This window comes from Gopherus flavomarginatus, chromosome 2 (genome assembly GCF_025201925.1).
Source record: "Gopherus flavomarginatus isolate rGopFla2 chromosome 2, rGopFla2.mat.asm, whole genome shotgun sequence".
NCBI classification, from domain to species: Eukaryota; Metazoa; Chordata; order Testudines; family Testudinidae; genus Gopherus; species Gopherus flavomarginatus.
The window spans coordinates 184,646,792-184,663,019 of NC_066618.1; the positions used below are offsets into that span (position 1 = coordinate 184,646,792).

Below are 16,228 nucleotides of genomic sequence, written 5' to 3' on the forward strand. Positions count from 1 at the left end.
AATATCTACTGTACATATGTCCATGCACTGACATTTATATATATATATATATACACACACACACTTTGCATTTATGTTTGAAAAACACAATAAATATATTTAATATTGATATAGCAACAAACTGAAGATACTTTTGCTTTAAGATTTGAAAAACAAAAACAAACAAAAAACAAACAACCAGACAGTACAAAGAGAAGCAATGGGCACCATTCACGAACCAGGCATAGCAAGGAGCTGCTGTCTGTCCTAGCTGGGCAATGGGAATGTAATTATTCAAATTTAGTGGATTTTTACTAAAGCAATTTTTTGCTTTGGGATTAGCTTCAAAATCAGCAATTAGTCACCTGAGCTACCCTGTGTTACATAGAGTGAGAGCAAACCTGATGAGGAAGCAAAAGATGCCTTTCTCAACAGATACCTGTCTTGATGACCTGCAATGAGATGAGAAAGAAAGCCCATACCAGTGGGCTTGATTGATGGTTAAAAAGAAACAAGGCTGTGGGAAGGACTGTAAAATCATATAAACCATATGATAAACGTGTTAATCCTTATTTTAGTGCTTCTAAAGATGATAGCTAGCACTGCAACACCAGAAGTGGAGAACCTTGATTATCTACAGCCAAGTCCATGTAATCAACCAGAGTTCCTATATAGAACAATGGCAATATATGAGTGAAACACACTGGGCCAAATTCAGACTCTGACAATACAAATCTATAGACTTGCGTCTATACCAGGACTGAATCTGGCTCAGTTAAACTAATTCAGTGCTGATCTGGCCATCATGACAACCTTGATTTAGAGGCAACATCTTCTTCAAAAGAAGAGACAATTCAGGTTCCTTGTTAGCACAATCCTGATCATTCTGTGTTTCAAATGCTTGGCATCAGAGCAGCAGCAAGAAAGAGACAGTTGTTCAGGTATGGGTGGGTTCATGAATGCAGCCTTATGTACAGTCCTATCTATTTAAAATTCCTCCTTTCATGCATGAAGGAAGTGAGGATTTGGGGTAGGGGGGAGGGAGTTGGACGTCATTGTTATTTAATGGAATCTACCTTGTAGGTTAAAAAATCCACAGCAAGGACAGAATTTTAAGTGAACAGGACTAAAGATTATTCATTCATACTTCATCTGCAAAATTTATAGATTTTGCTTCCAATTTTAACCAGAACAATAACAAAACCTGCTATCCTGCATAAGTCTGCCATCTCACAGCTAGTCGTAAATACCCAAAAGCCTTCTTTAGAGGTTAAACAGTTCAGTGTTGAGCTTTTCAGCTATTTAAGGGCATATCACTTGCCCATCAAGGAGGTAAGAGTGTAAAGCCAATGCATTAAATAGCTGCACAAAGCCCAAAGGTCTGCTAGATGCTTTTAAACTCTTGTAGGTACAGAAATGAACAGATTACACTCAGTGGATTATACACCTGTGCCCTGAAATAATGCGACCCAATAAAACACGAATTCGGCTATAACGCGGTAAAGCAGCGCTCCGGGGGAGCGGGGCTGCGCACTCCAGCAGATCAAAGCAAGTTCAATATAACATGGTAAGATTATTTTGGCTCCCAAGGACAGCATTATATCAGGGTAGAGATGTACTTACAACATATAGAAGTTCATGGCTAAAAACTTCCAGTGACAAACATTGCTGTCAGTAGTCATTTATGGATCTCTGCAAAGACGTGATGGAGATGCTAAGTTTGTCTTTTGGGGTGAAATAAAATCAGCTAAGAATAATGTTAATTTTTGTACAGAACAGTCATTTTTAGTTGTTTTTTGCTATAGTTGTAAGGACATAAAAATAAATGGGATAATACCAGAATTGAATAGTTTACATGCCAGGACAATGTGGAGCAGAGATAGGGATACCCCTTCTCTTCTGTGGTCATGGTAATTCAAAAGCTATTGAAGAGATGAGAAAAGAAAAAGCAATTCAGTACAAAAGTGGAGTGTGCCTCTGATTGCTCTAAGCTAGCTAGACAGGAATTTCTCATGCTTTCAGCCAAAGGTTAAGATGAGTTTTGCAGAAACTCATGCTGAGTCTGAGCTTGTCTGTGCATGCATTGACTCTATGCCATACAGGGATCCTGGGTAAAAAAGTATTATCTATACATAAGTATTTTCTAACTATACAGGTTGAATGCTACTAATCTAGCCATGTGCACGATATGAAATAAGGAAAAGCCCAAAGCTTGAGGTTGCTAACATTGTTTAGAGCTTAACTGAGCCCTGCATTGGGGCACAGCTCCAGAGGGAGTTCTGGGAGGAATTTTGCCCTTGGGAAAACATGACTCCTTCCTGAGCTCCCTGACACAGAGGCAGAGTGCACCTGTTGTTACACCCGTCCCAGTGCTACAGTATACTTCACTTGCATGGCTGGTGTATATAGGGCCATGGACCCACCTTCTCACCCACTTGAGATATCTTGAAACTTATGGGGCACATGGAAGGACTGCAATTGTGCCTTGCTGCTACACAGGGACATGAGGAGGGGCTGCCCTCCATTTACCTCTTTGTTCATTGGAGCTCAATCCAACTCCACATGGAGTCAATGGGAATCTTTCTACTGAATTCACTGCAAGGCATAACCTGCCTCTTAATGAGCATTGCTTTGGCTCTCTGCCTCTTTGGCGGCAGATCACAATGTTTAATATCACAGGTACACAAGTAACGAATGGCAAAGGAAAGAGCCTCTCCAACAGCAGCCCTAGAAAACAAGATTATTTTTGATTTAGCAAGTGCACAAGGTTACTTCTGGGCTACTGTACATTAAATAGTAGCCTGGATTTGAATAACTGGGTCTGCACCAATTCTAACAGGAGCTCAGATCTTGTGGCAGTAGAGCAGAGGTAGGCAAACTACAGCCCGTGACTGTCTTGCCCAACCCCTGAGCTCCTGGCCTGGGAGGCTAGCCCCCAGCCCCACCCCTGCTGTCCCCCCTCCCCCGCAGCCTCAGAGTGCCGCGCTACCAGCGCTCTGGCCTGCCGCACCTGCTGGGCAGCGCAGCGGCGTGGCTGGATCCAGCATGCTAAAGGGGCAGGGAGTGGGGGGGTCCCAAGGGGCAGTCAGGGGACAGGAAGCGGTTGGATGGGGCAGAGGTTCTGAGGGAAGGGAGGGCGTTCAGGGGATGGGGAACGGGGGCGGGGTTTGGCTAGGCTTGCGAGTCCCAGGGGGCCTATCAGGGGGCAGGGGTATGGATAAGGGTCGGGGCAGTCGGAACAGGGGGTGTTGACTAGAGGGTTGGGTCCCTGGGGGACAGTTAGGGGCAGGGGTTGGTCAGGGGACAAGGAGCGGGGGGGTTGGATGGGTTGGGGTTCTGAGAGGCGCAGTCAGGGGGCGGGAAATGGGAGTGGGCAGATGGGGGGCAGGGGCCAGGCTGTTTGGGGAGACACAGCCTTCCCTACCCGGCCCTCCATACAGTTTTGCAACCCCGATGTGGTCCTTGGGCCAAAAAGTTTGCCCACTCCTGCACTAGAGAAAGAGTAGCATTAAAACTGCTATTCCAAATACATTGGTACAGTACCAGAGATTCTTTTAAATTAAATAATGTAAACCCTTTTCAACCACTGGCCAAATTCTTAACTGTGATGTGAACTCCAGGGGCCATCTGCAGCATTCTGCTCAACGTACTTCAAACGGTCCCCAAAATAATGAGGGCTTGATACTGCAAATCTAAATAGCCCTAGCATAGAGTAAGTCATAATTTTATTGGAATATTATGACACATTCTACAAATAAACTAGTCACTTGTTCCTTTAATTCAGATGGCAGTTTAATATATTTGCATCTGATGCTACCAAAACCTTGCCCAGATAGCAGTATTTCATCTCACCTTACATCCTGGAAAGTACAAAAAACTTCATTTAATCCTGACTGCAGGCAGTCACCAGTTGTACCCCAGTTAAGAGTTAAACTCTGCAAATTGCAGTATCCAAACCAATAAGGCTAAGGAGAGGAAGGGTGATGCACACCCACCTGAAAGCTTTCAGCTCAGGTCCAGAAAAACTGAATTCAATACGACTCTGTGTTCTGCCTGCATGGAGCTCACTGCAGGAACAAGGCCCAGGATTCCAGCACTTATGCTTTCAGCCAGAACTATAAAACTGCAGAGAGGCACAAACGTTAAAAATATAGATGGCAAAGATATTACATTTTGTGCAGCACCTGGCACAATGGGGTCCTGGTCCACGACTGGAGCTCTGTAACCCTACTGCAATGCAAATAATAAATGAAGATAAACGAAAAAATATTTTGGTTCAGATTTAATTCAGGTTTGGGGCTACAGTTTGGGATGGTGTTTTCTTTTATCAGACTTGCTCCCTGCCATTGATTTTTCTCTCCCTTAGTCATCCACTTTATCCTGCATCCATGACTCTACCTTTGTCCTCAGTAAGATTACACCATACTGCATTAAAAAAATTAAATTAAAAAAAAGTCAATATATGTCTCTTGACCCTCTCTGATTAATATCATTCTTTTGCTAAGAGAGATTTAGTTTTTGATCCGACTGTCCCTCTAGTGGGGTTGTGTGTGTGTGTGAGAGTGTGAAAGATAGTGGGTTTATTTAAATAAAGGAATAGTGTTGTATGCAACAATGATTGTAATCTTGGCTATTTCCTATTTGCTTAATTGCTTCATTGACAATTATTTTCCAAAGAATAATTTTAAACAATTGGGGAAAAAAATAGAAATTTGAGACCCTAGCAGGAAAAGCCCTGCATCCTTGCCCAAGGCCCTAACAGAAGCAGTAAACAACAGATATAATTGCTAGAGCTGGTCAAATAGTAATCATCCAATAGTCTGATTCATTTCACAATATTATTTAAACAAATATTATGACCCTTTTCCTCCATCATTCACACTATTTAAAGATCTCAGTAAAGAAGTCGTGAAAGTTCACAAATATCTAGGATTTTACATATTTTTTCAAATAAAATTTGTACTGAGCATTACTCTCCCAGTTCAGTAAATGCAGCACTAAAGCCTAGACCATAGCAGTCAAGAGAACAAGGTAATAAGGTAGAGGCCAGTAGCAGGATTCCTAAGGGAGCTCTAAGCACTCCTAAAGATGACAGAGCAGTAAACATTTTTTTTTTAATTTAAAAAGAGAGTCATAATTTTTGTAATTTAAACAATTAATTAGTATACTAACCTGGTGTCCCTGACAAAAAGATTCAAAATTTCTCTCTCAATCCTTAGAGCAAGCATATATCTTCTAAGGGTATGGCTACACTTACAGGTTGTACAGCGCTGGGAGTTACAGCTGTCTTCATACAGCTGTGTAGGGAAAGCGCTGCAGTGTGGCCACATTGACAGCTACCAGCGCTGCAGTGTGGCCACATTTGCAGCATTTGCAGCGCTGTTGGGAGTGGTGCATTGTGGGCAGCTATCCCAGCATTCAAGTGGCTGCAACGTGCTTTTCAAAACAGGGGGGGTGGGGTGGAGTGTGACAGGGAGCATGGGGGAGACAGAGAGAGTGGATTTCTGGAGCTAACACTGTTCTCAGCTCCCTGCCTTGCAAGTTCTAAGGACTGGAAGACACACAGCACCTACCTTCAATCATTTTAAAAGTTTTGACCCCTTCCCCCACCCCTCTCTTATTCACTAAATGCAAATTATGCACTCCTAAATAGCCTGCAGACCACATAAGCAGCTGCTCAACACGGACTTCCCCCTCCCCCTCTGCCACGTGAGCGTGCCTTTTCTCTCTTCAAGCAAACAGCTGTGAACATTCCAAAGCAATTCCCCTGCCTGCCTCCGCTCGCTCAGGAAACAGGAGCTGTGTTTGTTTTTTAAATAAGCAGTTTGAGGGAGCTCGGAGTTCAGCCATTCTTCCGGTTTGTTGTGAGCAGGCATTCTGGGATACCTCCTAATACCCTGGAGGCCAATAACAGCCCTTTTGGTGGCCACACTTGATGAGCAGCGCTGCATCACCAGCGCTGCAATCGTTACACCCCAAGCATACCAGGTGTACAGCCAGCGCTGCAGCCAGAGAGTTGCAGCGCTGGATGTGCCTTGCAGGTGTGGACAGTTACTAAGTTGCAGCACTGTAAACCCACCACCAGTGCTGCAACTCTCCAGTGTAGCCAAGCCCTAAGAGGTCCTCTCTCCCCTCCCTCTCCCCCTCCCCCCGCCCCGGCCGCCCAATCAGATTAACCAAAACAAGTTGTTTTGCTACAGTTTAAGACAAATGCAATTTTGTTTTGTATTCTTTTCGGGATTACATTTTATTGTGTTATTTTTCATAGCTGCAGCCCCGATGCTGCAAACTCGTGAACATGTGAGTAGCTTAATGCATAAGAGGAGCCCCACAGAGCTCACCAGGACAACTCCCAAGCATCCGCATAAAATGTTTGCAAGAGCAGGGCCTAACACATTAAAGACAAGAGGGATAAGTAAACCAGAGACCATTTGTTTGTTCCTGCAGAACAGTCAGCACAGTACCAGTGGCTGCTGACTTTAGGCAATTAAGGAGGTTTTTGCTTTTTTCCCTGAAAATCTATAAGAATTTTTCTCATTCTTTGTGGCTTATCATTCAGACCTTCCATCTTCAGGAGCTGAAAGCTTCTGGGCTGAGCAACGGGGAATTTGGTGGCTGGTGCAGATTTCTTCTTTTAGGTTGAGGTTCACATGCATGTAAAAGAACACAAAAACTCAAAACATAGCTTTTGGGTAAAAGCCCACTTAGTTTTGTACATTCTCTGCCACAATTCAAGCCCAGTTCACTCAGAACTCAATCCCAGGCTCACAGGGAAAAAAAAAAAGTGTGTAAACCCTGGTCCAAGTTTTGGCTGTGTAAAAACCCCAAATCAGGAGAGTGTCACGTGGCCTGGATTTTGCTGATGAAGGTTTTGCACAAACCTTCTTTATGAGCACATCTGTACAGCTAACATTGAAACTCAACATGAGTTTGTAGAATGCTTTCCCCATCCCCACCCCCTAGTTATATGAGCTGCTGTTGGAGACCGACTTGTTTACAAAAGCCACAATGTTCCCTACTTAATTGTAGTTTAAAAAAAAAAAACAACAACAACTCCCCCCCCTCAGAATAAACTATGAAAATTGAGCTGCCAAGTGTGTCCAGGTCACATGACACTTGGTCACACCAAGTCTTATTATTCTACATACTGGTTAGTAATGTAGTAGTACAGTGTGGCGTTGTCAGCTGGCATGGTAGGAACTCTTCACATCAGATGCCACAGGAGACTTTCTGACATGACAGAGCCTTCACAGCCCTCTGGCAGGACAGGTAAGTCTAAAAGGACCTTCCTGAACTTTCACAGTAAGCACAACTGGATCAGCTAAGCACTTCCATGCAGGAGACTGATTCCATGATATCTTGCTATCCAGCCAGTTAATACTGCTGCTAAACAGTTAGCACAAGTTATTTAGGTCAGCCCTTAAACAATTCTCATTTCCAGCTGTCTAGCTTAGGCATTTCTAATGCGCCCATCACCGTAATATAGAGCCACCAACTAGTTTAGTTGGTTTAAACACCAAATTTGTCAAACTTTTATATGTCCAAATCCTTATGCTGTCTGAATTATTCTTTAAGAGCTGTGTTGTTTCCATTCCTTTTTAAGAGCTGAGTGAAGCTAGCAGTACAGAGACATTCTGCTCCTACGCATGGCTTCACTGATCAGGTATGCAGGGCTCAGCTCTGGCTCTTCTGTCATGATTGCAATGTTCTGCCATTCCCCTAGTTGGTTTGACTTTTTAATGGTGTCCACTACGCACAAGGCATACAGGCAGTCATCGAAAGTCGCAGCCATGGTGAGGGGCCTCCCATCCCAGGTTCTCCTGTCATCCTGGTCCTCAAACGCTTGTCGGATGGCCTGCACCATCTTAATAGTGCCCTGAAGGTATGGGGATGGGATATCACTGAAGGCCTTCTCAGGCAGTAAGGAGTTGCTGACTGGCATAGAGTCCTTTAGAAGGAGCTCTCTTTGAGGAGAGCTGTTTCTCTGCCCATACAGATCAGTGCCTATTACAATCAGTCGTCCAGTTGAACCTACCATAATAATATCCTGTTTGAATTCCCCAGGGACATTGAAGTTGAGGGTGACAGTGCAGCACACCCCTCCTTCCAGAACCATCTGAAACGTGCAAAAGTCATCACTGGTAATCTGACGTATTCCCTTGATGTGGTCAGTCTGTTTCACAAAGGTCTTGAGCAGCCCATGCACTTTCGCAGCCTTCTGGCTGGTGAGGAAGGTCAAGAGGTCGATGATATAGGTACCGACCGAGTGCAAACCCCCGCCCCCCATCAGGTCATCACAGCTCCAATTGTACTTCTTGCCCAGCAGACTTCCGCTGTGCACCTGCACCTCACACACCAGCAGCTCCCCCACATAGCCCTCCTGAATCAGCTGCTTCATCTTCACAAAGGCAGGCAGGAAGCGGAGAACGTTCCCCATGATGCTCATGAGCTTGGGGTAATAATGCGCTGCAGACATCATCCTAAAGGCATCCAGGGGAGTTGCTGTTCGGTCACAGATAACATTTTTTCCAATGCCTGCAAAACAGAAAAGAGTGAGCAAGCTCAGGACGTTTTAATGGGCAAATATTGATCAAGACCAACAAGAGACATCCTGGAAAGAAGACAACATTTTGGTACCAGTGGTACCATATGCACAAAAATCCCGCATGTGTCAGCTGACTGAATATTACAATGAAAACAAACCCCTTCCTGTTTTCAAAATTCATTCACGCCGAAAAGGGGGTACGAAAGTGAGAAGTTAATCCTAGCCTTCCCTCATTCTTACTTGCAGAAGTGCATGGTAGAGGAGATCTTATGCCCATAGTAGCCCACACTAGGACACTGAAAATCCTGGGATTTTCTTCTGAGGGGACTCATTTCTCCATCCTCACCCTTTCTGTTTGATGGATTTTGTAGGGGAGGGAAGTGTATTGGATTGATTGATTATTTTGGGTCGGGGAGCAGGAAAAAGTATTTTACCCAGAGAACATCACGTATCATTCTGGCTGAGGTGCAAAATATTTGAGGGACCCCCTTGTCAAGATGTTAGTAACATATCTAGGATGTCAAAGAAGACCTGTGATGTCTCAAAAGAAGTCAAACATGCAAACATATAGCTGGGATGATCTGTCCTTCCACATTTCTCATATGTGCACATTGTTATACTGAATCTTTTATGAGGGTTCTGTTTTAACAAGCTACCTGCATGTACTGAATGCAATTCAGGGTTTGATATTTAATAGTTGTTTTATTATTGACTTCTTCTTGATGGCTTCTTTCTTCCTGTACTTATACAAATGCAGTGCTGGCAAGGTAAAGTTACACAAATAGACCTGCAGTAACTGCTTGCATGCAGAAAGCAATTCAAAATGACAGCAGGGTAAATCACTTTGTACCATTCCAATTTGAGTTACAAGTGACACCTGTTCCCAGACAAAAAAAAAAGACTCAAATTGTTTTATATATTATGCTTGTACCTGGGCTTTTCACATGTAAAGGGGAGTGAAAAGAACTGACAGTTCTTGAAGTCTTAATTCCATTTATAATAGCACAGATGGATTTTTATGTCCGATGAGCAATGGCAGAACTCCTATCACCTATCTGGCCCTGCCTTATGTCCTACCTTCCTCTAAACAAAAGCCTGAGAGGAGGAAGAAAGATCTTGTGAAGAAGGACTCAGGAGATGCATGTTCAGTTCTTGTCTCAGACTAAATGTATGATCTCAGGAAAGCCATTTAATCTCTGTGTGACTCAGTCCCTTGTCTCTAAAACTGAGTATAGTACTTCCCTCCTTCATAGGGGTGTTTTGAGCTCAGTGATTATTTCAACGAGCCATTTTCTATTACATGGATGCTTTACAGTTGTCCCTAGTTTGGACAATTAGCCATGAACACAGAGAAAATGTCAGGTGCAGTTATATCCTAAATGTTTATGAGGTGCTCAGATGGGGGGGGGGGGGGTCATAAGGCCAGACAACCCATGGGGTCAGACTGGGACCACTCACATAAGTAACTAACTGCTCGCCCATGGAGAGGAAGAAGGGTCACAATCTGTCCTTGACAATCAATTCATAAGCACTTCCTATTCAGTCTTTGTCTGCTACATATTGGACCAATCAGAATTGGAGCTAGGGCTGTCACCACCGAAGAGGTAGTCAAAACTGGTAAATCCTCTCCACAGGACTAAATGAACTGGACTGAACGAACTGTGTCCCCCGTCCCTTTTTATATGGCCACTGACAAATAGGCCTCGTTTACACTGGTGACAGCATGTAAGTTATGTGTAGCTACACATTACAGTGAAAAGCAGACTGTGTCCTCACTGCAGTGTGTAGCTACACGCATCAGTTAGAGCAGAGGTCGGCAACCTTTCAAAAGTGCTGTGCTGAGTCTTCATTCAGTCACTCTGAGTTTGCATGCCAGTAACACATTTTAATGTTTTTAGAAGGTCTCTTTCTATAAGTCTTTAATATATAAACTAAACTATTGTTGTATGTAAAGTAAATAAGGTTTTTTAAATGTTTAAGAAGCTTAATATAAAATTAAATTAAAATGCAGAGTACCCTGGACTGGTGGTCAGGACCCGGGCATGTGAGTGCCACTGAAAATCAGCTTGCATGACGCCTTCGGCCCGCGTGCCATAGGTTGCCTACCCAGAGTTAGAGGCTCTGGCAGTGGGGAGGCCAGAGGCAGCAGGACACTATGGCAGCAGGACACTATGCTGCTCAAAATACCACTGTAAACGTGGGAGGTACTGCTTGGGTGAGTAGAGAGCCATGTAAGCTGCATACCCTAGGGTTCTGATGTGTCTTCACTCTATTCGCCTAAGCAGTGCCTCGCCACCTTCACTGTGATTTATACCCATGCTAGGGGGAGTGTGAAAGGTATGTACTCGACATGCCGCTGTAAGTGTAGACATAGCTATAGACACATATAACCTCTCGGCTCTCTGAGAGAATAGAATCCTATTCTACTGGATTCCCTTTCAGTCATGGTTTTATTTTCTACATTTCCTTTCTCATCTTTACAGATTGCCTACAGACTGCTGTCTAAGCTTTCTTCTTTATAGTCAGCCTTCTCCTGCTCCTGTGTAATCCCTTCAGTGATGCCACAGTGCAGGATTTGTTTGAATTCATCTTCCTGACCTATATTCCTTTAACAGGTAATGTTCTGCTGTACCATTTGCTTCAGACACAGCTCGATGATTATTTCAACGAGCCATTTTCTGTTACATGGATGCTTTACAGTGGTCCCTAGTTTGGACAATTAGCCATAAACACAGAGAAAATGTCAGGTGCAATTATATCCTAGGGGGTCATCATGTGATGTGAGAACATGAGACTAATAAGAAATTCTAACGATTATTCCTAGACAGACAGTATTTCAGAATGATTACTTCTGCTTGCCACAGTTTTCTTTAAGTCTTTGCTAGAGGATAACAGGGGTGATCAAATGATCCCAGATACAGTCAAATCCCTCAATGAGGAATCCCCAGAGGGTCAATCATGAGCTGATCTACGCAATGGAAGAGAATCCCCTGAGTTCAGTTCCTGTTCCAGTTTGATTCTCATCCTCCTCTCCCTTCCCTCAACACATGCTGCTGGGTTTTTCCTGTCCTCCACACAGTCATTGATTATGTAAGATTTGCAGCAATGTACCCATGTGTAGATGAGGGCAAGACTGCATTTTGTTTGTAAACTCTTTGGAGCTCTAGGACAATCTTTACGTGTGTAGAGTGCCTAGAACAACTGAGCCCTGATTGGGACCTCCTGGAGCTACCAATATACAAACAAACAAAATAATAAGATTGAGCACCCTATGGGCCCTGAGACACAGGGGAATTGCCTTTAGAATCAGTGGGAGTTAGGCCCACACATGGAGGGATGAGCAGAACCAAGAGAGAGAGAGAAAGAGGGGCGGAATCTTGCAGTTTCTTTTAGCAGCATTTTGATCTGTTTTTTAAAGCGGATTCTTTATTAATTAAAAAAGCCTCAAATGCAAACCTTGAGAGCCATTGTTTATTTATACATATCCTAATCCATGTGCTATAGTCTGCTCTGGTGGGGATTTGGACAACTTTCTGCTTTGTGCCCAGATAGCTCTTATATTATCACCAGGACTGATCTTTCAGGAAGACGCTGTTCAGCATTTGACTATGCGATACTAATCTCTGTCCTCTCCACAGCTGTAAATTTACAAGCAGCTATAATGGTTTTCTTGAAACAGGGAGAACATGAAACGTTTGCACAAAACAGCTGATTTAGAACACTCTGACATGTTTGTGCAGACCAAATAAGAAACAGGGAGATCAAAATCCCCGCACCTGTTCCCCCATCCCCACCCCTCAGGGTTTCCTTCTCCAAAGAAGAAATTAGCACCTTAGCTTTGAGCTGTGGGAATGAATCAGCTGCATGCTGACCAAAAGGCAGGGTTGAAGGAGAAACTCTTCTTTAAATACTGACAGTCTCAAGAAAACATGTGTGCCTGGCTGAAAGTTCCAAAATTGGATTCTTTAGGAATGAACCTAGATACAATATTTACCTCCTGCTGCCCAGGCCTAGGGTCAAGGTCTAGTCATGTCCACTGTTGGACTGGATACTTTTGAGAAAAACAGATTTAGCAAGGAAAATAACGGTCATTCTACTGGTCATTTCATCACTGCCTTAAACTGAGCTAAGCGTAGCTTTTCCTACAAACATCTTTCACAAGAGCAGCTTACTGTTGCAGATAAAAAGAGCCACGTTAATGACATAAAAGCTAAGAAAAACATAGCAAGCTTATTTCAGCAAGAATAGTAAGATATTTACCCACAGTGAGAAGCACCAATATGTATGTTGTGAATCTCAAAAGGACTGGCTCTTTTGCAGGTTCCTATCCTTGTCCTGGCGTTCTTAATTAAAATAATAAATTTATACAAGTACTGACCATCCAGAGTGCTCAATCCCACCCCATTTCCAAGTGCTCTGCTCACCCCTTATTGCTGTATTACCTTGAAAGGGGGAAAAATTCACACTTTTAATAAAATAACTTAGTTTCCAGCACTTCCATCACCATTTCTACCATTCTACCTTCAAAAGGCCCCCATAGCTCATAGAGACTCTCTCTTTGGCTGACACTGCTCCTCAAGTCAGAAGGTGTGGCATAGCTAAAAAGGGTCACTCCATATAATGGGCCAAATTCTGCTGTCAGTGGCACAGGCGTATCTCTGTCATTACTCCAGTGGTTTCATTCTGGAGTCATACCCGTGTAACTAAGCTCAGAATCTGGCCCAACTGTGAACAAGGTACTGGGTCTGAACAGTAGAAATGGGGACTTCAGTTTCAGGTTGTTTTATAAATACTGTAGCTTCCACAATGCTCCTGTGCCTTGGCAAATTGGAGAGAGACAGACACACATACACACAAGCAATGGAACCACCCCAGGATATCACAAGCAGCAGTGCAGTCAAGTGTTCTGCTTGCCTTAAAAATGAGGTGGAGGGACTGCTTGGTTCAGGAGATTGGCAAAATGACACAAGAGGCTTTGGTTTCTAGGTCACCAGTTTACATTCAGATATGGGCACTTGTCACTGAAAGCTGTTGGCATTCGTCAGCTTTTGAAATGAGCTGGTGGTTTTAGTCTAAGTCCAGGAGTCTACTTCACAAAACCATCACTAATATTAGCCTTCCTTGGCGTCCTTGTTAGCAAGTTCATCAGAGGCCAAAAACTGAATGAGCTATAGAGACTGTACTAATTTTGAGAGTAAAATACACCCCTGAGCAAAACCCTATGCACACATACATACACACCCACATACCAGGGCCTACACACCACTTAGGTCCTATTCAATCCTTATTTTGAGCATGTAAGGTTTGTGATGGCCCTCTGTACAAGGATGAATTTCACCCTAACTTCCTGGAAGTGTTTGCTCCAGGCAAAGTGGGGCATCTGCCTGTTTTGTAGATAGGATTATCTGATACCTTACACAAGCCCAGAGATTTATAACATTTTAAAATCATGTGAGTTGATAGTATTTATCATCTATGTCATATAGATATCATTTATAATAGTTGGTGCTTTTCTTACGGCAACAGCCTGTGGAACCATGTGATTATATGTGAATCACAGCTTTCATAAAAAAAGTATCCAGCTCTCATGGTTGCAGAGAAAAGCTTGAAAACATAAACGTAAAGGCTCAAAAACGACCAGGCAGTTAGAACACAAACTTTATGTATATTTTTAAAACTCATGAATTTTAAGCCAATCTCATGATTTTCTGGGAGCCCAACTCATCATAGTTCAATGCTTGGGACTGGCATACTACATTTTATATAAAAGTCACATAGCATTTTGGTTATCTGCTGTCCAGCAAGTCACTCTACTCACACACAATCCCTGTACTTGCCAGATGTCCTAAATAATTAGCAGAGAATATCAAGTTCCATGACTTGACCAATGCATGACAGCCCTAACTCACTTAGAGATTTTCCAATCTAATCAGTTCTAAAACTCTGCAATGCCAGCTTTATTTTTCCATCTGCTCGGACTCCTTCAAATACGCTGACAGCCTCATTTTAACTGGAAACAAAATTAGATGTCCAACATCCAGCTGTAACGAGACTAGCCTTGGACTTGTTCAGTCCATGATGTGAACCTACAGTCAAATATTTTCTCCTCCTCCTATTCACAAGGAAATCAAAAAGGCTTTTATTTGGAGTCTGGGTATCTAATCAAAAACTGCATTTACATCACAAAGATTCATTAGTCCAAAGCCTGCACCTATCACTGTTGCTCAAGGGGGTTTCAAGATCCTGAGATTTGGCAGAATGAGTTAAATTAGTCTGCAGAAAAAAGTATATTTTTGAAGAGAAAGGGCAGATTTAAACATTTCAAGGATAGTCTGAATGTTTAAATAAGGAATGAGGTCCTCAGAGTGTAGGCTGAACTCCCCAACCTGCGTGCCATGGTGGACAAAAATAATTTTTTTTAAAGTTATTTAAATCAGATTTTTTAAATTTAAATTAAATACATTTTTCTTTTTAAATTAAATGTGAAATTATGACAACCTGTAATAATATTTAAATGTACTATAATTATTAAAATCATTTAAGTAATTAAAAAAAGAGATGCTGCTTCATAAGTCCTCATCAGTTTGAATGAGCTTATTTAACTATATTCAGAATCAGGGAAAACACATCCTAAACTTTTGAAGTCACCTCAAGCTTTATAAATATATCACAGTGTTCTGTGCTGAATTATGTATCTATATTATGTTTAATCTTTACACCAGAGCCACTGTCGGTATTGTCATTTTTGCAAATCTAAGGAGTTTCAGTTCCTGTTGTGCAGAAAAGCTTTTGCCTTAATTACTTTTGGGTTCAGTTGAGCCAGCAGGTGCAGAGAGGATATTTTCCTTCATGTAGATTAGTTCATTCAAAGTTTAGACATTTATTAGGAGTTAACAAAAAGCAAGAAAGCTTGTTTTCTTCTTCCAGACTACGAATACAAACCAGGTGGGAAAGGATGAGATCTACTAATTCTAAAAACAAGGAGGAAAAGGAGGAGCCAGATTTTTAAAGGTATTTAGGTATTAAGATTCGGAGAGGCACCTAGTGGGATTTTTAAAAGCACCTAGACATGTTAGGCACCTAATTCCCATTGACTTCAACAGGACTTAGGCACCAAACCTGCTTAGGTACTTTTGAAAATCCCATGAGACACCTCTCCACATTTCTAGGCACCTAAATAACTTTGTTTCTTGTCACCACGAGTCAGATTTTCAATCTGTCAATTTACTAACCAGAGTTAATGGTTTCTTTGTTTAATCAAGGACAGCATATTCCCGTTTATCTAAAACTCTATTATCCAAACCTCCACATTATCTTAATTCCCTCCTTGTCCCCCAGCATGAGACACCTGACCTCTGCGCATGTACTTCATGCAGAAGGATGGGATTCAGATAGTAGTTCGGATAATAGAGCAAAGAATTGCTCCTGTGGCAGCACAGGGAGCCCTCTACAGCCCTACTGTCAGGAAAATGACACCTGATCCCTGCATGCACAAGGTGCAGGAAAGGTGTTGTCTTGGTAGGGCTGGGGATCTCTGATTTGCCCCTACAGGGCTACTACATATTCCCCCCCACCCCAATCCTGCAGCGAGCAGGTGTCACAAGCCCTGCAGCAACCAGGGAGCCCTCTGTAGCCCTGCTGTCACAGGAGTGAGTGAGCAGGGCAGAGCAGAGAGATCCCTGGCCAGGACTGCAAGGAGTAGCA

At 42.8% G+C, this 16,228-nt stretch overlaps 2 protein-coding genes across 12 annotated transcripts in view; both read right to left on the minus strand.

The window, feature by feature from the left end:
• The window catches only part of GFOD1 (glucose-fructose oxidoreductase domain containing 1), a 541,281-nt gene that overhangs the window by 423,004 nt on the left and 102,049 nt on the right, over nt 1-16,228 (minus strand). For 10 of the 11 annotated variants that reach the window (XM_050941608.1, XM_050941616.1, XM_050941618.1 and 7 more), the window contains one exon: nt 2,943-8,514. In XM_050941608.1, coding sequence (XP_050797565.1) covers nt 7,595-8,514 — 920 coding nt within the window. In that variant the 3' untranslated portion in view covers nt 2,943-7,594. Of the gene's footprint in view, nt 1-2,942; nt 8,515-16,228 lie in introns of those variants that run through there. The other variant, XR_007772754.1, reaches the window with a different exon arrangement.
• Nucleotides 1-16,228, minus strand: part of TBC1D7 (TBC1 domain family member 7) — a 149,860-nt gene that overhangs the window by 31,868 nt on the left and 101,764 nt on the right. The window lies entirely within an intron of this gene.